The sequence below is a fragment of the Mustelus asterias genome, chromosome 8 (genome assembly GCF_964213995.1).
Source record: "Mustelus asterias chromosome 8, sMusAst1.hap1.1, whole genome shotgun sequence".
NCBI lineage: Eukaryota > Metazoa > Chordata > Chondrichthyes > Carcharhiniformes > Triakidae > Mustelus > Mustelus asterias.
The window spans coordinates 97,928,919-97,952,092 of NC_135808.1; the positions used below are offsets into that span (position 1 = coordinate 97,928,919).

At 40.2% G+C, this 23,174-nt stretch overlaps 1 protein-coding gene across 1 annotated transcript in view; it reads right to left on the minus strand.

The window, feature by feature from the left end:
- The window catches only part of faf1 (Fas (TNFRSF6) associated factor 1), a 305,741-nt gene that overhangs the window by 236,412 nt on the left and 46,155 nt on the right, over nt 1–23,174 (minus strand). Inside the window, exon 7 of the mRNA XM_078218550.1 lies at nt 2,032–2,137. Coding sequence (XP_078074676.1) covers nt 2,032–2,137 — 106 coding nt within the window. The remainder of the gene's footprint in view (nt 1–2,031; nt 2,138–23,174) is intronic.

Here is a 23,174-nt window from a genome sequence, read left to right on the forward strand (position 1 = left end):
GAATTCTGCTTCCACCACTGGATAACAACCCATTGCATGAGAACGTATTCTCCTAAACTCTGTCTTCAGTCTTTTGGTAAGGATCTTAAATTTAAGCTCTCTCTAGATGGATTTCTGCAAAACGAGGTGATCGCAGCATTTGGAAAGCAAGAGTAAAAGGTTCTGGGAAATAAAACATGCATTGGGGGCTTGTTTGGACATCTATGTGGGTGAAGAGTACAATTTTTAAACTGAGCCATAAGTCTCTCGCATTTAAGTTGCCTTTCTCTGGAGATTGGGCAAAGTTGATGCACAGGTATGAAATCAGCTGAAGGATAGAATCATAGAAATCATAGAGTCCCTGCAGTGCAGAAGGAGGCCATTCGGCCTATCAAGTCTGCACCAACCACAATCCCACTCAGGCCCTATCCCCATAACCCCATGCTAGTCCCCCTGACACTAAGGGACAATTTAGCATGGCCAATCCACCTAACCCGCACATGGGAGGAAACCGGAGCACCCGGAGGAAACCCACGCAGACACGGGGAGAACATGTAAACTCCACAGAGACAGTGACCCAAGCCAGGCATGGTGATGATGGCAGCTAGATATGTGCTTAATGCCCTTTAATCATCCTGGATGAATGAACATCAAATTCCTGTGGTGCCCTGATAAAAGTGCACACATGTGGACACTGAATGAGAACAAGATTAAGCTTAGTTATAAAAAATTACTGATGTTCACCATCAAGGTTCACAGATGAATAATAACTACTTGAGTGAGGTGCATGGTCAGTATCCTTGGAACCATAATGCAGCAAGGAGTGAAAGTCTTCAAAGAGGAGAAACAGAGTGAAAATACAAACAATAAAATAAATCTGAAGAAGAGTCATACAGACTCAAAACATTAACTCAGTTTCTCTCTCTACTGATGCTGCCAGACCTGCTGGATTTTTCCAGCATTTTCTGTTTTATTTCAGATTTCTAGCATCCACAATATTTTGCCTTTATTATAACAAAATGAATCATTTGTGGTCTGTGAAATTGTTAGAAGAGAGATTGCTCCTTTACTAAAGAGGGAAATTAAGCAACCAACAACCAGCTTAAATTTTCTGTACTGAGGTCGATGAGGCAATATTAAAATCCCCACATTCTAGAATGTGCCTTCAGATTTATTGCACTGATCAAGCTTTCAAAAAATAAAATCAGACATCTGGGATTTTAATTTTATTTTCATTTAGGAGCACAAGGTCAGTTCTTTCAAACAGTTATTGATATAATGAAAAGAAAATGTGCTACCCAGTTCTATTTAAATTACTGTTATTAAATAATGTTTAAATCAGTAATCTTTTTGCAATAATTGATAAGAGCAATTAAATTTCAGAAGGATGCAAGAAATTGAAGATCTTACTGGAGCCAATAGTTATCAATCCAAGCAAAATAATCTGTATCCAAGTATAATAGTTGCACTATTCCAATTTTAAAATAAGCTTTTTTTTTGCAGTATGCAAAATAACACAAGATCAAAAATCTCATGGCCATCACAACCTATTTTTGCAGCATTTTAATAAACACATGCATGAAAGCTACTGGAAAGTATAAGCAATAACAAATCAAACCCATCTGTATAAGAGTCTTCAAAAACACTGTAGGATAGTATTAAAAACAAAACACAGAAATATAGACTCAGTCAGGTTTCACCTTGGATAACACACAATAAAAGCATGGTTAGTGGTAACAGCTCAGGCTATATTAGCTGTTTTAACTCCTGGACCGCCAACCTTGGTAAATCTAACAAGTTTACTTTGAGGTTGCCCCCACCTGATCTGGGACTGATGTTCTACCACACTAATAAAAGCACACACCAGCTCAGCTAACTTTGTCTTTCTATAAAGATAATGCAACATCTTTAAAGTTCTTACCACAGCTTTCAGACAAGTAAACAAAAAATCAGAAGTTTGTGTGATAATTAGCAAAAGATTAGAACCTCTTTAGCAGAGCTTCTATTAGTGATAATGAGCTATTTGTACTTCCCAACTCCAATGTAACTCACCTCTTGTACAGTTCTGGTGCCCGGAAAGTTCAGGCTATAATCCCGTTGGGCTTCTCGATGCGTAATGATCAACATGAAGTTTTGATTTAATGACTCCTGTAGGGCACTGAAAGAGTGGAGACAAAAACAACAGAATCAGGGAAGAGCATGTTCAAACTTGCTCCCAGCCTTACTATATGAAGCCCCAAGAGTATGTTGACTACCAGATGGGCAAGTCTTAACAAATTCGGTTATAGTCTGTTCATAAGGCAAAAGGGTATGATGCGAGTGACCAGAAGGATGTAGCCAGTTAGATAATTTCCTCTTTAATTTTAAGAGGAATCATTCAAATGATATACCAATCATTTGGAAAAACTCAATAATCAAGAGTTAAAACATTTTTCAAGTTAAAACTGATTTGCAAAACCATTCAAGTATTTCCCACATTACATCAGCTACATAGAAAGATTTTGCCAAATGAATCATTTCCTTATAATTACTTAGCATACTTTTATAAACTCCTTTATTGCTCCATTTCAGATTACAACCTGTCACAAAACAAACATCTCCAATCACACACTATGCTATATTGCCTAAGGAACTCAGCTACCAAGCAAGAAAAGCTGATTTTGTTATGAAACATTGTAACAGTGGTGATTAATAAATTAGATAAAAAATGAGAAGTTACTCATTTGACATTTCACATAGCAAATGAAATCCTGATTGTGGGTGTTTTGCAAATGATGGGTATTTGGTTTTTACTAATGAAAGTACACACTTTTCCTACACGCTTTTCACTTTTGTATCACAGCTATCCTAAAATCTAGAAGGTAAAATGGTTCACTAACAGTCAATAGAAACGGCACAAAATCAGAAAGAGGTATGCTTTGCATTCAGCATTTCCACACCAGAGACAGAAAACACCTGGCATTTCAAAGAGGCATAATGGAAATCAAAAACTCAAATGATGGGAGAAACTTGAATCTGCCTCATGCATTTCATGACATTTTGTGTAAAAGCTCCAATATACTAGTACTGCTTCCCTCAATTTTAAAGCACTATTCTTACATGTATTTCTCATATCTCTAATATTTCTCATTAATAAACAATATTATGCTAATTTAAAGCACTTCAATTTTTTTTACTACAAGATCTTCATACATAGTAAAATGTTGGTTAATAGATATCAAGGCATGTGAAAAATGTATTTTTTGATAGAATTTTAATTGTATGATTCTGATATAACAAATTTAAATTTTACTCCTGTGAATTAGGAATTAATGAATTTGCATTTAGATAGCACTTTACAAACAACAAATTTCTTTTGAAGCACAATCACAAATACTATAGAAATAAATTCAACACTCAAATAGGATGAAGAGTGCCCCAGTTTAACATTTCATCCAAACATGGCACTTCTGACAATGCATCACTCCTTAATATGGAACTCAAATGTGGTAGTGTCCTCTTCATGAGGAATAAAAAACACCGAAATCTTGACATCAAAACTGTTAAATAGTCATGGAAAAAAGGAAAACAAAATATTTTCTTTAACTGTGAGGAAGGTAGAGTGGTAAATGTGAAGGCGCTTGTATAATAACAAAGAAGTAGATGTTATGGGGTTGACACTGGAATACCTACAAACTTCCCATCCTGGGCCTCACTAAAAAAAAAAGAAAACTGAGAGACAGTAGTCCAACTTGGGTTTACCATATGCCTCCCATAGGATCGACCAAACAGTGGAAGTCTAGGAGCAGGTTGCCTGCAAATCATATTTTCAGCAGTGAAATAGGTAGTACACTGAACATTTGGTCATTGCTTACTTGAAAATAAAGCTGTTAATGAAGAAAATAGACAACACTTTGTAGCTTATTCACTATTAATCTCACCTATTCCATTATCTTATTTCAAATACATTCAAAAACAAAATGTCTTTCCGTATTACAAATTTGGTTTCTTAACAGGTGAAATACACAAATTATAGAAAGCCAACAGCACCGCATTGAAGATATTTATATAGTTTATGGACAACCAGCATAATTTTAAATTAAAAGCTTTCACATTCGTGTAACATTTGGTTCTGTCGCCTTTTTTCCACCACCCTCTTTCCAATATACACACTTCACATTATTTTGATACAGACAATCCTAAGAGAGCATCAAATAATTTTAATATGCATTTATTAAAATACTATTCAGATTCACTTTGATTTTAGTCACACAAAGTACACATGAAGCAGGTGTTTTCTGAGAAAAGCAAATTTGATACGCCTTTGATGGTTCCAACAATTAATAAGTTATGGCACACAGTAAAGACATTCTTTTACTATGAGTACAATACTAGCTTAAGCTAACAGAATCCAAGTTTACTGTAATTACTGCATATTTACATAAAGTAAAAAATATTAAATCACTGTGAGCAAGTAATGTTTGATATGGCTTGTACAGCTATATTTGGCAGATTGATGTTTAAAGGACAGACAACACGTGACAGCCTGAAAATCCAGCAAATACGCTTTTGCTGAAGCTTTAGTGTTTATTTTGTATTTTAAATTTGGAGATTTTCATATGCCATTGCATGCATTTCCAAACTACAAATTAGAGTTCTGAATTAATCAAACTTTTAAAGCAAGCTCAGCTCTGTGTTATGGTGTTCCCCAAGGTCTGATCAAATTAATGATAAATAATGATCTGAGCTACAAAATGCATCTTACATAATTAACGCTCTGTTACAAATGTTAATGAATGCCAAGCTATCTGAAGGTCTGTTACTATCATATACATTCTCACAACATCAGTTTTTCTTGAAGAAAGTGTCATCTTTTTCCCATGTTAAAAAGTATCCACCCAAAAAAATGCATTTATCCAGCCTATTCCAAAATCTTGCTAATCATTTTGGGCACAATTAATTCTTATTTACCACCAGACATTAATTACGGAGAACAGATTATAAACCTTAATATATGCCTCTTTGGTTCTTTAATGAAGCAATGACAATTAGAAGAGAGCTTTCAATTGTTTTGTTAAAAATGCTTATGCTAAGTTGCACTAACTTGTGCTGTTATTCTCCTTCCAATGCATACTACATTGCAGCCACTTACAATGTACTGATTACCACATATTTAACTTTACGCCATGACATTTACGCCATGACCACTGTAATCTGACAAGCAGCTCCCCCTCCTTCTCTCAGAACTCTCCTTCTGATGTGTACTGGGAACATCTCCAACATAGAACTCCTAGACTAAGATCAGCAGGGTTTCAAGATTTAAGGCCTAGAATTCAGTCCAAGCTTCCACTCTCCAGCTCTCTTCAACTTGTTGGTCTTCTCCTCCCCGCAACTCTATGCCCCATTTCCACAGTGCCATCCTGTCTTAGTGTAGAGTTTATGAAAATGTATTTGTCTAGTTTATCTAATTATTCACAGAACACAGTACAGTGAGTGGACTCCATTCATCAAATTTGTTTGCCTTGAACATATAGAATTACTGTAGCTTCAACAATGGAAAGGTTTTTAAGAGTTACTTTCTTACTTAAATTAGTAACATGGACCACAGTTATGACAGAATATCTAACTCAAGAATTTGAGATTGAGGGAATTCAGCAATAAATGGGAAAAAGTGCTGTGTTGGTCTTTTGCCAAACAAGGAGAACTGAAAGCTTACTACCTGCCCGGTGCCAGGATTAAGAGAATCTTCTTAGGGCTGGAGAGGAAGCATCCAGTTGTCATTATCCACATGAATACATAGAAACGTAGAAAATAGGAGTAGGCTATTTGGCCCTTTGAGCCTGCTCCACCATTCATTTATGATCATGGCTGATCATTCAATTCAATAACCTGATCCCACCTTACCCCCATATCCTATGATCCCTTTCACCTGAAGAGCTACTTCTTGAAAACATATAATGTTTTGGCCTCAACTGCTTTCTATGGTAACAAATTCCACAGGCTTCTGGGTGAAGAAAATTCTCATCCCAGTCCTAAAAGGTTTACCCTGTATCCTTAGATTTTGACTCCTGGCCTGGACTCCCCACCATTGGGAACATCCTCCCTGCATCTACCCAGTCTAGTCCTGTTAGAATTTTATAGGTTTCTATAAGATACCACCTCATTCTTCTGAACTCCAGCAAATATAACCCTAACCAACTCAGTCTCTCCTCTTGTCAGTTCCGCCATTCCAGGAATCAGTTTGGAAAGCCTTCGCTGCACTCCCTCAGTAGCTAGAACATCATTCCTCAGATAAAGAGGCCAAAACTGCGCACAGTATCCCAAGTGTGGCCTCCAATGGCACAAGTAGGGCGAAGAAGGAGGTTCCACTAAGAGTGTGAGCAGCTAGGAACCGAATTAAAAAAACAGAATCTCAAACTGGGGAAGAGTCACATTTGACTTGAAAAGCTAACTCTGGTTTTTTCTCCACAGATACTGCCAGACCTGCTGAGTATGTCTAGCACTTTATTTTGATCTCTGAAATACTACCCGAATCACAAACAAATCAGCATAGAGCAAATGAGATCAGCAAATTGAATATGCCACTCAAAGATTGGTGTTGGGAAAATTGATTTCATTTCATCGGGCATTGGTACCACTGGGAAAGAAGGAACTACTCTGTTAGGATGGGCTTCACTTGAACTATGCTGGGACCCAGTTTCCTAGTGAATGAAGTAACTAAGGCTGTAGAAGGTTTCAAATCAGATAGTTAGGGGGACACAGGAGGTAGGTTCAGGTGAATGGAAATTCATAAGTTAACAGAAAGGACAAGACAATATAACAAAGAACAAAGAACAGTTCAGCACAGGAAGAGGCCTTTTGGCCCACCAAGTCCATGCCAACACAGATGCCTCTCTAATCTAATATTTTCTTTACTCTACGTGGTCCATATCCCTCTATTCCTTGCCTTTTCATGTATCTCTCTCTCCAGGTGCCTCCTGAACGTTGTTATAGAATCTGCTTCCACCGCCTCCTCCGGCAGCACGTTCCAGGCATTCACCACCCTCGGTGAAAAACTTGCCCCTTACATCTCTTTTAAACTTTCCCCCGCTCACTTTCAACCTATGCCCCAGAGTAACTGACCCTTCGACTCTGGGGAAAGGGCTCCGACTATCCACTCTATCCAAGCTTGTCATAATCTTGTAAACCTCTATCAGGTTCCCCCCTCATCCTCCAATGAAAACAATCCAAGTTTGTTCAACTTTTCTTCATAGCCCATATCCTCCAAACCAGGCAACACCCTGGTAAATCTTTTTCCAATGCATTAACATCCTTCTGGTAGTGTGGCAATCAGAATTGTACACAATACCCCACGTGCAACCTAACCAAAGTCTTGTACAGCTGCAACATGATTTTCCAATTCCTATACTCAACATCCCGACTGATGAAGGCCAGCATGCCATACGCCTTCTTGACCACCTGAGTTGCCACCTTCAGGGAACTGTGGATCTGCATGCTCATATCCCTCTGTATGCTAATATTTCTGAGGGCTCTATCATTTACTGTATACGTTCCTTCCGCAGTAGACCTTCCAAAATGCATCACCACACATTTGTCATGATAGGGATATTGATACAGAGTGCAAAAGGAAAGGACACAACGAACAAACATACAATTGTAGAGAGTAAGGGAAAATGGTATAAAGACAGAATTAAAGGTTCTTTATCTGAATGCAGGCAGCAGTCACAACAAGAGGAATTAATGGCACAAATAGAACTAAATGGGTATGATATGAAACCTGGTTACAAGATGACAAAACGGGGAACTGAATATTCAAGGATATTGGACATTTTGAAAGGATAGGAAGAAAGGAGGAGATTAGGTAGTTCTCTTAAAAATGGATGAGATCTGTACAGCAGTGAGAATTTATCTTAACCCAGAAGATCAATGTGCAGAGTCAATTTGGGTGGAGATAAGAAATAGCAATGGAAAGAAGTTACACATGGGAGTAGTTTAGACACACTGTAGGACAGAGTATAAACAAAGAAATAATGGGGCTTGTAAGGAAGATACTGTAATGATTGTGGGTGATATTAATCAACATCTAGATTGGACAAATCAAATTGGCATAGGTAGCCTCAAGGGAGAATGCATGGAGTGCATCTGGAAGTTTCTTCGAACAGTATGTCGTGGAACCAACCAGGGAGCAGCTATTTTATACCGAGTAATGTGTAATGGGTCTGGATTAATGATGTCATAGTTATGAATATGCAATTTCATGATTCATCTGTGTTAAATATAACTTTTAGTTTTAGTATCTGTGGGGAAATGTGATCAAAACACGTGAATTTCAGATCCAGTTTGAGGACGTCAAAGATGGGTCCGAAACCAGTGCCTTAAAAATTACAAAGATATGAAGCCAGAGCTGAGAGAGAAGATAGGTTAAAAAGTGAAGATGGTGAAGAAGCAGTGGCTGAGATTAAAAGGTGCTATTTCATAACTCTACCACAAGGATGCACACTAACTCCATTAGTTAGCCAAGATAAAAATGGAATGAAATTGAACAATAAGGTGCACAAAGTTTAGAAACCAGCAAAGGGTGACAAAAAATATTCAAGGGAGAAATTGGAAAAATGAGAATAAACTAGAAGCGTAAAAACAGACAGGAAGAGTTTCTATAAGTAGATACAGGAAAATAGTTAAGGTAAATGCTGGTCCTTTAGAAATGAGACTCTGGAATTATTGGGAAACATGGAAATGACAGGCTTTGAAGAAGTATTTTGTATCCGTCTTCACAGCAGAAGATTAAAAAAATTCCAAGAACAGCAGTAAATCAAGGAACAAAGGGAGAGAGAAAAACGATTGTTATTCACTCAAGAAAAAGAACTAGGATAACTAATGTGACTAGATTGACAAGTCCCCTGGACTTGATGGCCTGCATCCTCGGGTCTTAAAACATGCCTGCAAAGATAGTGGATGCATTGGTTTTAAACTTCCAAAATTGCCTAGACCCGAGAAAAGTCCCAGTGGATTAGAAAACTGCAAACGTAACACCCACATTCGAGAAAAGGGGGAGAAAGAGGCAGGAAATATACACCTGTTTGCCTAATGTCCACAGTAAGAAGTCTCACAACACCAGGTTAAAGTCCAACAGGTTTATTTGGTAGCAAATACCATAAGCTTTCGGAGCACTGCTCCTTCGTCAGATGGAGTGGAAATGTGCTCTCAAACAGTGCAAACAGACAAAATCAAGTTGCAGAATATTGATTAGAATGCGAATCCTACAGCCAGCCAGGTCTTAAAGGTACAGACAATGTGGGTGGAGGGAACATTAAACACAGGTTAAAGAGATGTGTATTGTCTCCAGACAGAACAGCTAGTGAGATTCTGCAAGCCCAGGAGACCGCATGCCCAGGAGAACACCGCTCGACAATCACCAGGCAAGACTGTTCTCTTCCTGTTGGGGAGCACTTCAGCAGTCACGGGCATTCAGCCTTGGATCTTCAGGTAAGCGTTCTCCAAGGCGTCCTTCATGACACACGACAGCGCAGAGTCGCTGTGCAGAAACTGATAGCCAAGTTCCGCACACATGAGGACGGCCTAAAACGGGATGTTGGATTTATGTCACATTATCAGTAACCCCCACAGCTTGCCTCCTGGGCTTGCAGAATCTCACTAGCTGTTCTGTCTGGAGACAATACACATCTCTTTAACCTGTGTTTAATGTTCCCTCCACCCACATTGTCTGTACCTTTAAGACCTGGCTGGCTGTAGGATTCGCATTCTAATCAGTATTCTGCAACTTGATTTTGTCTGTTTGCACTGTTTGAGAGCACATTTCCACTCCATCTGACGAAGGAGCAGTGCTCCGAAAGCTTATGGTATTTGCTACCAAATAAACCTGTTGGACTTTAACCTGGTGTTGTGAGACTTCTTACTGTGTTCACCCCAGTCCAACGCCGGCATCTCCACATCATGCCTAATGTCCGTCATAGGTGTGTAGATAAGGGTAGCGCAGTTAACATGAATTTCTGCAAAACCTTTGACAAGGTCCCACATGGGACACTGATAAAGAAGGTAAAAGCAGATGGGATCCAGGGTAACTTGGAAAGGTGGATCTAAAACTGGCTTAGTGGCAGAAGACTGGTTGTGTGCAGCCGCTGTCCAGTGGAGTACCACAGGGGTGTCTGTACCTGTAAAGACTTGATTACCTGTTAAGACTCGCATTCCAATTGAGTCTCTGTCTACATATGCCGTGTTTGTGAACCCAACTCTCGATTCACCTGATGAAGGAGCAGTGCTCTGAAAGTTTGTGATAACATATAAACCAGTCGGACTTTAACCTGGTGTCATGAGACTTCATACTGTGCCCACCCCAGTCCAATGCCGACATCTCCACATCATGGGTACCACAGGGAACAGTGCTAGGTCCCTTATTGTTCGACATATATAAACAATATAGATGTGTATGTGTGCGCGTGCATGCATGCGGTGGGTTTGGGAGAGATGATAAGCAAGTTTGCAGATGACACAAAGATTGGCACGGTAGTTAGTGAGGAAGGAAGTTCTCCTTTGCAGGAAGCTATAGGCAGGTTGGGCAGCTGGAATTTAATCCTGAAAAGTGCAAGGTGGTGCACTCTGGAAGGAGGAACAAGATAAGGGGGTACTCAATGATTGGCAAGACACCAGGAAGCACAGGGGAATAGAGGGATCTGGGGGTGCTTGTTCACAGATCCCTGAAGGCAAAGAGATTCACCAGGATGTTGCCTGGCTTGGAGCTTTTGAGCAATGAGGAGAGGCTGGATAGTTTTGGGTTGTTTTCTTTAGAGCAAAGAAGGTTGAAGGGGGGGGGGCCTGCTTGAGGTGCAGAAGATTATGAGGGGTATGGACATGGCAGGCAGGAGGCAGCTTTTATCCTTAGTTGAAGGGTCAATAACGAAAGGGCATAATTTTAGGGCGAGGGATAGGAGGCTGAGAGAGGATCTGAGGAAACATTCTTTCACCCAGAGGGTGCTGGGAGTCTGGAATTCACTGCCTACAAGGGTAGTAGAGATGCAAAACCTCACATCGTTTAAAAGGTATGTGGATAAGCACATGGAATGTCATAACATTCAAAGTTACGGGAGAAGTGCTGCAAAGTGGGTTTAGTGTAGTTTTGTCTGTGCAGACTCAATGGGCCGAAGGGCCTCTTCTGTACTGTATAGCTCGACAAATCTGATGCTGGAATCTATTTTTAAGACGGGGTGGAAAATCTCCTTTGAAAAATTATTGCAATTCTTTGAGGATGTAACAAGCAGGGTGGATAACTGGGGGAAAAAAAAAAATCAGCAGATATTTGGATTTCCAAAAGGCATCCAGTGAGATGCCACACGAAAGGTTACCAAACAAGATAAGAGCTCGTGGTGTTGGGGAGGTAGTACTTTTGCATGGATAGGTGATTGATTAACTAACAGCAAACAGAGAGTCTGGATCGATGGGTCATTTTCAAGTTGGCAAACAATAATTAGTGAGGGAGCCACAGGGATCAGTGCTGGCATCTCATCTGTTCACGATATATGTTACTGTCTTGAATGAAGAGAGTCAAGTCCACTGTAGCATAATTTTCTGACTTTACAAAGCAAGGTAGGCAAGCAAGTTGTGAAGAGTACACGAGAGTCTACAAAAAGATATTGATAGCTTAATGATGTGGGTTAAAATTTGGCAGATAGTGTATGATATGGAAAAATGTGAGATTATCCACTTTAGCACAGTAGTAAAGCAGAATATTATTTAAATAGAATGAGATTGATGTGGTAGAGGAATTGGAGTATCCTCATGCATGAAACATAAAATGTAAGCATACAGGTACTGCAATAAATTAGGACGGCAAAAGGAATGTTGTCCTTTATTGCAAGAGGGATGGAATACAAAATTGGGAAGTTTTGCTACAACGCTACAGGATGGCAGTGAAACCACACCTCGGAGTACTGTGCACAGTTTAGGTCTCTTTACTTAAAGAGGGATGTACTTGCATTGGGATAGTTCAGTGAAGGCTCCCTGGATTGATTCCTGAGATGAAAGAGTTTCTTAAGAGAAAAGGTTGAGTGGGTTGGATCCATACTCATTGGTGTTAAGAAGAATGAGAGGTGATCCTATTCAAACATATCAGATTCTGAGGGAGCATGACAAGGCAGTTGTTGAATGTTTCCCCTTGTGGAATCTAGAACAAGGAGACACTTTCAGAATAAGGGGTATCCATTCAAGACAGAGATGAGGATAAATTTCTTCTTTGAAGGTCATTATCTTTGGAGTTCTCTATCCCAGAGAGTAGTGGAGGCTGGGTCATTGAATCTATTCAAGGTTGATTTCTGATCTACAAGAGAGAGTCAAGGGTTATGGGGAAAGCTGAGTTGAGGCATTGATTAGATCAGCCATGATCTAACGGAGTGACAGAGCAGGCCCGATGAGCTGAACGGGCTATTCCTGCTCCTATTTCTCATGTTCTTGTTTATCAGAGCTGTGTTTTATGAAAGGTCAGACAATACTAGTGATACAACTGTCAATCTAGTCTTGCATACACTACAGAATTCTATATGAAGTAAAAGAGGTAAAAGAGGGAGAGGTGTGGCATTGTTAGTCAAGGGCAGTATTACGGTGGCAGAAAGGACATTTGATGAGGACCCGTTTACTGAGGTAGTTTGGGCTGAGGTTAGAAACAGGAAAGGAGAGGTCACCCTGTTGGGAGTTTTTTTATAGACCTCCGAAAAGTTCCAGAGATGTAGAGGAAAAGATTGCAAAGATGATTCTGGATAGGAGCGAAAGTAACAGGGTAGTTGTACTGGGGGACTTTAACTTTACAAATATTGACTGGAAAAGCTATTGTTAGAGTACTTTAGAGGGGTCGGTTTTTGTCCAATGTGTGCAGGAAGGCTTCCTGACGCAGTATCTAGATAGACCAACAAGAGGCGAGGCCACATTGGATTTGGTACTGGGTAATGAACCAGGCCAGGTGTTAGATTTGGAGGTAGATGAGCACTTTGCTGACAGTGACCACAATTCGATTACGTTTACCTTAGCAATGGAAAAGGATAGGTATATACCAAAGGGCAAGAGTTATAGCTGGGGGAAAGGAAATTATGATGCGATTAGGCGAGATTTAGAAGGAAACTGCAGGGGATGGGCACAATTGTAATGTGGAACTTGTTCAAGGAACAGCTACTACGCATCCTTGATAAATATGTACCTGCAGGGAGGAAGCAGACGTGTGAGGGAACCGTGGTTTACTAAGGAGGTTGAATCTCTTGTGAAGAGGAAGAAGGAGACTTATGTTAAGATGAGATGTGAAGGCTCAGTTAGGGCACTTGAAAGTTACAAGTTAGCCAGGAAGGACCTAAAGAAAGAGTTAAGAAGAGCCAGGAGGGGACATGAGAAGTCTTTGGCAGATGGGATCAAGGAAAACCCTAAAGCTTTCTATAGGTATGTCAGGAGTAAAAGAATGACTAGGGTAAGATTAGGGCCAGTCAAGGACAGGAGTGGGAAGTTATGCGTGGAGTCTGAAGAGATAGGAGAGGCACTAAATGAACATTTATCGTCAGTATTCACACTGGAGAGGGACAGTGTTGTCGAGGGGAGTACTGAGATGCAGACTGTTGGACTGGATGGGATTGATGTTCATAAGGAGGAGGTGTTAGCAATTCTGGAAAGGGTAAAAATAGATAAGTCCCCTGGGCCGGATGGGATTTATCCTAGGATTCTCTGGGAGGCTAGAGAGGAGATTGCAGAGCCTTTGGCTTTGATCTTTGTGTCGTCATTATCTACAGGAACAGTGCCAGAAAACTGGAGGATAGCAAATGTTGTCCCCTTGTTCAAGTAGGGACAACCCTGGTAATTATAGACCGGTGAGCCTTACTTCTGTTGTGGGCAAAGTATTGGAAAGGATTATAAGAGATAGGATTTATAATCAACTAGAAAGGAATAATTTGATTAGGGATAGTCAGCACGGTTTTGTGAAGGGTAGGTCGTGCCTCACAAACCTTATTGAGTTCTTTGAGAAGGTGACCAAAGAGGTGGATGAGGGTAAAGTGGTTGATGTGGTGTACATGGATTTCAGCAAAGCGTTTGATAAGGTTCCCCATGGTAAGCTTTTGCAGAAAATACGGACACATGGGATTGAGGGTGATTTAGTGGTTTGGATCAGGAATTGGCTAGCTGTAAGAAAACAGAGGGTGGTGGTTGATGGGAAATATTCATCCTGGAGTTCAGTTACTAGTGGTGTACCGCAAGGATCTGTTTTGGGGCCACTGCTGTTTGTCATTTTTATTAATGACTTGGATGAGGGCGTGGAAGGATGGATTAGTAAATTTGCGGATGACACTGAAGTCGGTGGAGTTGTAGACAGTGCGGAGGGAACTGGCAGGTGACAGAGGGACATAGATAAGCTGCAGAGCTGGGCTGAGAGGTGGCAAATGGAGTTTAATGCGGAAAAGTGTGAGGTGATTCACTTTGGAAGGAGTAACAGGAATACAGAGTACTGGGCTAATGGTAAGATACTTGGTAGTCTGGATGAACAGAGGGATCTGGGTGTCCATGTGCATAGATCCCTGAAAGTTGGCACCCAGGTTGATAGGGTTGTTAAGAAGGCGTACAGTGTGTTAGCTTTTATTGGTAGAGGGATTGAGTTTCAGAGCCAGGAGGTCATGCTGCAACTGTACAAAACTCTGGTGCGGCCGCATTTGGAGTATTGCGTATAGTTCTGGTCGCCGTATTATAGGAAAGATGTGGAAGTGTTGGAAAGGGTGCAGAGGAGATTTACCAGGATGTTGCCTGGTATGGTGGGAAAATCGTATGAGGAAAGGCTGAGGGGCTTGAGGTTGTTTTCGTTAGAGAAGAAGAAGGTTAAGAGGTGACTTAATAGAGGCATACAAGATAATCAGAGGATTAGATAGGGTGGATAGTGAGAGCCTTTTTCCTCGGATGGTGATGGCTAGCACGAGGGGACATAGCTTTAAATTGAGGGGAGAGAGATATAGGACAGATGTTAGAGGTAGGTTCTTTACTCAGAGAGTAGTAAGGGTGTGGAATGCCCTGCCTGCAGCAGTAGTGGACTCGTCAATATTAAGAGCATTCAAATGGTTATTGGATAAACATATGGATGATATTGGAATAGTGTAGGTTAGAGGGGCTTTAGATTGGTTCCACTGGTCGGCGCAACATCGAGGGCCGAAGGGCCTGTACTGCGCTGTAATGTTCTCTGTTCTAAGTGGAGTTTTAATGATCTTTGTTTCCAGTCTTTTGGAATTGGCATTGCAGAGCAGATACCAAAATAATGATTCAACCAGAGATGAAGGGACTGAGCAATAATGAAACTAGATAAATTTGAGTTATATTCTTTGGAGATAAGATTTAGAGGTAATTTGACTATGGTGTTTAAAATAATGAAAGAAATTAACAGAATAGGTAGAGAATATTTCTTGCCACATTCAAGAATGAAGCACAGAAGCCCAGAATTAGAGACATAATTTTAGAATTTGAACTACACAGTCAAGAATAAATCCAAGAAAAGCTTCACAAAAAAGGAAGCGTGCACATACAAAACAGCACACAGATCATAAGCACAGAATCAATTGAATCAAAAGATAAACACATTTGAGAAGTAGGGTCTTATAAAATACGGAGAAAAGGCAAGATTAAAAAGATATGGAACAGGTTCAATAGGGCAAATTGCTTCCTTCTGTTTCTAAATTGTTTAAAAGTTATGAATGGAAACTTTAATTTCTGGCTTTAAAATACCCACATGCTCTCGTGTGAGAAACCACAGAGCTGGTTTGAACAGAACGGGTTTAAGCCCAATGACCTTGTCAACATAATATAAAAGCAAATTACTACAGATGCTGAAATATGAAACAAAAACAGAAAATGCTGGAAAATCTCAGCAGGTCTGATAGCATCTGTGGAGAGAGAGCAGAGCTAATGTTTCAAGTCTGGATGACGCTTTGCCTTAGCTCTCTTTGGTAACCTTGTCAACAATGCTGCTCAAGGCACTGCTGTGTGGGAAAACCACCTATGCAAATTGACCAGCTATTACTGCGCTTCCTCCTTTATCTTGCAATGTTGCTGCCAGCAAGAATACAGTAAGCCAAGTCTGATTACTATCAAATTGGAAAATCTGACTGTTCAGCTCTACATAAATAGCGGAGTTATTTCACTTAAATAATAGCTATTTTTTTCAAAAGTCTGTCAAGACAAATATGACAATTAATTTAATTTTGGGCAACCATGTTAATGTCACTTGGTAGTACAGAACTTGAGATTTGCTGAAAGAAAGAGACATATTGTTGAAGCTTTTGCATTGCATTCATCAGGACAGATACAAGAATGCAAAATTTTAAAAGAAGAAACAATTTATACTGCATGAGAAAAGGGTGCAGATTGGTAGCAAATTGACTCTGATTGGTCAAGGCATTGCCAAAGAGAATGTATCAGAGAATTATTGCCCCCATGCTTTTATTTAATTCAAAAAACCTCCAATGCCTGAATACGTTCCTTTTGCCTGCAGAGGACAGGGTCCCTGCTTATGAATACATGTAGTTTCTCGAAGCTTAAGAAAACCATATTGCGAGTCCAACTAATAATATTAAACTGGTTGTTAGTTCCGCGATTGAACAGCACTTGCTGAACAACCCTGAGTGTGCTAAGGTTCAATCCCTACACTGACTGAGGTTATTCATGAAGGCCCCAACCTTCTTGACCTGGCTCCTTGCCCGAGGTGTGATGACCCTCAGGTTAAATCACTGCCAATCAGCTCTCCCCTTCAAAGGGGAGAGAAGCCTATGGTCATCTGGGACTATGTCGACTTTATCTCACTTTACTTAACCTTTTACTGAATGAGCAGAGATTTCCTCCAATATTGGAAAGACCAAAGCCATTGTTTTTGGTTCGCCACCCAAAGCTCCATCCCCTAGCTAGCGACACTTCTTTTCTGACAATAGCCTGAGTAAGCCAGCCTATTTGCAACATTGGCACATTTGACCCCAAGAAGGGCTTCTGACATCATACTGCCACCATCATTAATACTGTCTATTTCCACCTCCATAACATCCTTCACCCTGTCTCATCTCAACTGTGTTGCTGAATCCCTCATTCATATCCTTGTAACCTCTAGACTTTATTATAGAATCTACAGTGCAGGATGCCGCCATTTGGCCCATCGAGCCTGCACTGACAACAATCCCATCCCCGTAACCTCACATATTTACCCTCCTAGCCCCCCGACACTGAGGGGTAATTTATCATGGCCAATCAACCTAACCTGCACATCCTTGGACTGTGGGAGGAAACCAGAGCACTTGGAGGAAACCCACGCAGACACAGGGAGAACATGCAAACTCCACACAGACAGTGACCTGAGGGCAGAGTCGAACCCAGGTCCCTGGCACTGTGAGGCAGCAATGCTAACCACTTTGCTGCCCATATTACTCCAACACAATCCTTGCTGATCTATCATCCTCTGTGAACCTGTGGTCATCCAAAACTCAGGTGACCTAAAATGGCTCTCCATCAAGCAATACTTAGATTTAAAAATTTTGTTTTCAAATTTTTTCATGGCTTTGGCCCTGCCTCCCGTTGCAACCTCCTCCAGTCCCACAATCATTTGGGATATCAGCATTCCTCCAATTCTAGACACTTGAACATCCCCAATTTTAATCGCTCCATCACTAGTGGAAATGGCAATTTAGTTTTCGCATAAAAAGCCAACAGTACAGCCAGCTTGCCACTAACATTATATTTTTACAAACACAAGATGTAATTTTAATTGCAAGCAGGAAACCAATAGTTTATTAATTTCCCACCAGTTTGCCATAATTCGCAGTCACAACTTTAATCACAAAGCCTCATTAACATTCTGTTAGTGCATCTCTAATTCAAACAAGAAATCAGAAGTAAATGGTTGCACCCTTTGGAAAAATGAGCAGCCCGCAGAGCAGATGGCTGGCACTCAAGTAAGTGCAAGAAAAGAAAAGGAGGAGAGATAAAACTTACCTTGTGGTCCTCTTCAATGTCTTGATATTCTTCAAATTGGCCTTCATTTGGTAGGAAATCTACAGAAGCTTTTTTATTCGTGCCAAAATTAAAATTGCTGTTGGGGCTTGACACATCTGTTAAAATCATATCTATGCCACTTCCTGGTAATTAAGTACACCAGGGCATTTTAACTGCCTATGCTCCTAGTTTCTGACATCTGGGTAGGGTTAGAATTGCCCACTTAAGATCTGAAAATATCCATATGTAAACATACGTGCAGCAGGTCTAAATAGTATACTGAAAAATAATCCACAGTGACTTAATGAGAAACTATTATTTCAGGATTCAATCGTGTCAGACAAGATGACAGCCAGGCATGATAGAAATAACGTCAGGAAATGGACAGGAAAAGGGTGACTCTTACAGGAAGAGACTGATAATAAATAGGACCTTTAAAATTATGAGGTCGTCCATGCGTATTCATGAGATTTTTTAAAAATAGATTTGTGGGACATTGCCCATCCCTAGTTGCCCTTGGATGGCAGTTGAAAGTCAACCACATTGCTGTGGCTCTGGAGTCACATGTAGGACAGACCAGGTAAGGATGGCAGATTTCCTTCCCTAAAGCACATTTGTGAACCAGATGGGTTTTTCTGACAATCAACAATGGTTTCATGGTTATCAGTAGATTCTTAATTCCAGATATTTGTATTGAATTCAAATTCCACCATCTGCCACGGCGGGATTCGAACCCGGGTCCACAGAACATTAGCTGAGCTTCTAGATTAATAGCCTGGCAATAATACCACTAGGCCATCACCTTCCCCAAGTTTGAATATCTGCTGCTTCACCAAAGTAACAGCAGCTTGTATTTATATAGTGCTGTTAATGTAGTAAAATTATCCCAAGATTACCTGCTTCCACCTCCATATCACCCTGCCACAACTCATCTTCTGTTGAAACCCTCATCCTTGCCTTTGTCACCAATAGACCAGAGCACTCCAATGCTTTTCCAGCTGGTTTTTCAACTTCTACCCTCTGGAAACTTCAGTTCATCTAAACCAATGCTGTCCATGCCTTAACTTGGACAAAATTCCATTCACTTATCACCTGCATTCACTGATCCACAGTGACTGCCGGTCTGGCAATGCATTCGTTTTGAAAATCCTCATCACTAAAATCTAACATTATTCAGTCATACAAACCCTCAGATCTCTTCACACCTACAAATTCTGACCTTTTAAGCATTCCTGATTTTAACTGCGCCTCCATCTGTGGCCTTTAGCTGCCTAGGCCCTATGTTCCGGAATGCTCTTCCTTCAAAATGCTCCTTCAAAGTTATTTCTGACAGGTGTGCAATATATTATTGGGATTATCTATTTACAACAATTGAATGTGTTAAAATCATATTTTAGGTTATATTCCACTACCATATTCATTTTTCTGGAAGTATAATTCAACAGGCTTGACTATCATGCAGTCATTTTCAGGCCAGATGTTTCAGAATGCAGGTGAATGTGATCAGTGTGCCAGCGAGTGGTCAGAGAAACCCGTGAAAAGTTTTAAAATGAAACAGAAACAGCATGTTTGAAAAGCAACCTTTACATTTCTCCACCACATGTTCTATTTCTTGCATTTTATAGTTTAAACCACTACCTGGAAGTCCTCTCACAAGTCACTTACTATCCTGACTTGGAAATATACCACCATTTCTTCACTGTCACTGGGTCAAAACCTTTGAACTCCCTCCCATTATTGTGGGTGTACCTACGCCACAGGGACTGCAGCAGCTCAAGGAGGCAGCTCATCACCACCTTCTCATTTATTGCGAGGAGATTTGAATACAAAAGTAGGGAGGTTATGCTTCAGTTGCACAGGGCATTGAGACCACATTTGGAGTACTGTGTACATTGTTGTTCACCTTATTTAAGGAACGATGCATTGTAAGCAGTGCAGAAAAGGGTTACCATATTAATACATAGAACGGGTGCATTGCCTTACAAGGAAAGATTGCACAGGCTAGGCTTGTATCCACTGGAGTTTAAGATGGGACTTGATTGGAACATACAAGATCCCAAGGGGTCTTAACATGGCGGATGTGGAAAGGATGTTTCCTCTTTCCAGAGAATCACTTAAGAAATAAGGCTTCACCTATTTCTAATGGAGGTAACGTCAAATAATTTCTCCGAGAGGGTCATGAGTTTTTGGGACTCTCTTCCAGAGAAAGTGGTGGAAACAGAGTCTATGAATATTTTAAAGGCAAAGATGGAAAGATTCTTGGTGGGCAAGGGGGGTGTGAAAGGTCATGGGGGGTAGATAGGATCTGAGGTTACTATCAATGATTTTTTTTGAAATGGCAGAGAAGGCTCAAGGGCTGAATGGTCGACTCCCTTGTTTGTATGTTCTCAAGGGCAATTAAGGACGGACAATAAATGCTGGTGTAGCCAGCAACGCCTGTAAATGAATTTTAAAACTTTTTAGCCTGATGATTCACATCTACAAATGCATATGATTAAAGACCAACACATGGTGCATCTAAAAACATACAGGGTATTTGATAGCAGAAAGTAACCTAACCTTCTGGCCAGTCAGATAGTACAAGTCATGAATGCTTGGGTACTAGCTCATTTTTAAGGTGGTAATGGATCTATGCAAATTGATACCCCACTTCTTCAATGACAGTTTACAGATTCAAGTAGCATTAAAATTTGCAATTTAAATAAAACAAATATATGATTCAAAAACCATATTTATACTCAAAAGGAAATAAAAATGCCAAACTCATCAACTGAAGTAAAAACAGATCACTTGATATGTAGAGGAATAGTTGCTTAACCAACATTAAAAGCTCTCTCTTTCACAAAGAAAAGTTTACTAAAAACAGCTAAAAACTAAAAACTAAAAACATTTTATTCAAATTTTCTGTCTTAGTTTTGGGAGTAGGTGGTCATTGGACTGAGCAGATAGCCCATTTTAATTTTCGTGCCATTGATTTCAAATGAAATTAAAGTTAGGCATGTTCTACAATGGCTGAGAAATCCACTCAGATTACTCCCAGGCAGTGATGACTATGAAAATTTACCTCAACATGTACCTCAGCATATACAACATGTGGGGGGGGGGAAATAACATAGCCTCGGCTAATCATTCAATTTTGCTCAATACTTTACTTGTTGCTGTGGATGCATCACCTCAAATTATTCCCACCAGAACCACACCACTGTCATACAGCACGGAAATTGCACTTGCAACCCAATTTAATGCAGTTCAAAACGCTTTCTTCAGATACAATCCACGTTTGGAAGGGAAGTATCTAGAGGCATTTTCATGGAGTTCAAAGTGACAATGGACTTCCTAAAAATATTATTGAATTTTTTATATACACTTAGATAGCAGAATTGGTGCTAGAAAGGTCAGGAAAAGTAGGTTATTCTCCTTCACATTTCAAAAGAAGTAAACCTTTAGTAATCAGACATGGTTCTCACTGAATGCCAGCTCTCTGACTATAATCATGCACGCCACCTAGTGGCCAGATAAAGCTATAGTGTTAATTCCAGGTCTTCATCACACTATACTTTAACGCTTGCAAATAAAATCCAATCAAAATATAATGCTTCAGAGTTTAAAATGAATTATATCTTATGAATAGGAAAAAAAACCCATCATGTTTCCTAAGCAACTAACCCCCAAAATTTAGAGAGAAACAAGACATATAACCCCTGATATTCTGATCATGGCGAAAAGTCGATTGAGCAAGCCATGGCATAGGTACTCATGGCCTGCTAACTCGGAGATGATGCTCCAAATTTTCTAACCGAAGTACCGCCACTAAATTTGAATATCTTCTCAAAAGATCTGGAACTGTACTATAATTAGCCAAGTTGCAGATAAAGTTGCATCTCAGCACTGATGCAAAGTTGTAAAGGTGAAAGATAACCCAATTGGTTAACCTGGCCACCTTTTGCTGTTCCTCAGCTGTCACCTCCATTTCCAGAAAAAGTGCATTATGCGCTCAAGAAAAACAGGCAAGTGTGCAAAAGGACAGTGTTTCTGTACAAGGCTTCAAAAGGGTTCCTCCCAAAAGTAACAGCAGTTCCAACTTAGGTTTGTGCCTGGTTTTATGGGCTCTACAAGAAATATGAAATCCAAAACTGAGTTGCATTACCTTTTGCATTTACTAATTTTGAAGTTGAAGAGTTAGTGTTCCTGCTGAAGGAAGTAGTGCAACAAAGAACGTTGGCTGTATTTGGAGTTGCAGGCTACCCTCAAACAAGACAAAGTGGAAACTGCATGGAGGAAGGGTACCAATGGAATCAAAGGAAGAAATATGCTGGGCATCAGGAGGAATACAAAGTTAAATGTACTCTGAATTTTGCACACAAAATATGAAACCAGACAAATGCGAAGATGAGAATGCTACACAAACTTAAAACGGGAGATGCTGCTTCAAATATTGCACACTATGATTTCTCTTTCGAAGCAACACTTCCATTGTTCCAAGCTACTGAATATATATCTTGAAGTAGCAGCAGAGCTGTAACATTGGTTTCAGTCTTCCCAATATTAAATTGGAGGAAACTGTGTTTTTTCCAGTATTGAATGTTGAACAAACTGACAACTCAAGAGACAGCAGATGCTTAAGTGAGGTAAAACTGGGTGTTGGTATACATGTGGAATGTGGCAGTGTTTAATACTGATCTAATATCAAAATTATCTTCTGAGCCTATTGAAAATGCAGAAACAAATGCTTTAGAATACAGAACATAGAACAGTACAGCACAGGAACAGGACCTTCGGCCCACGATGTTGTGCCGAACACGACACCAAATTAAACTAATCCCTTCTGCCTGCCCTTGGTCCATATTCGTCTATTGCTGGCATATTCATGTGCTTATCTAAAAGCTTCTTAAATGCCCGTCATAGTTGTCTGCATCACCACCCCGAGCAGTACCTTCCAGACATCTACCACTCTTTAAAAAAAAAACTTGTCCCTCACATCTCCTTTGAACTTTCTTCCTCTCACCTTAAGTGCATGTCCCCTAGTATCAACATTTCAACTCTGGGAAAAAGATTCTGGGATCCAGGATGTCGCTGGGCGAGTCCCAGAAATCCTGAGGTGGGAGGGAGAGGAGCTGGAGGTAGCGGTACATATTGGTACCGCTGATGTGGGTAGGAAGGGGGAAGGGGTCATGAAAAGAGAGTATAGGGAATTAGGGAGAGAGCTGTGAAGGAGGAAA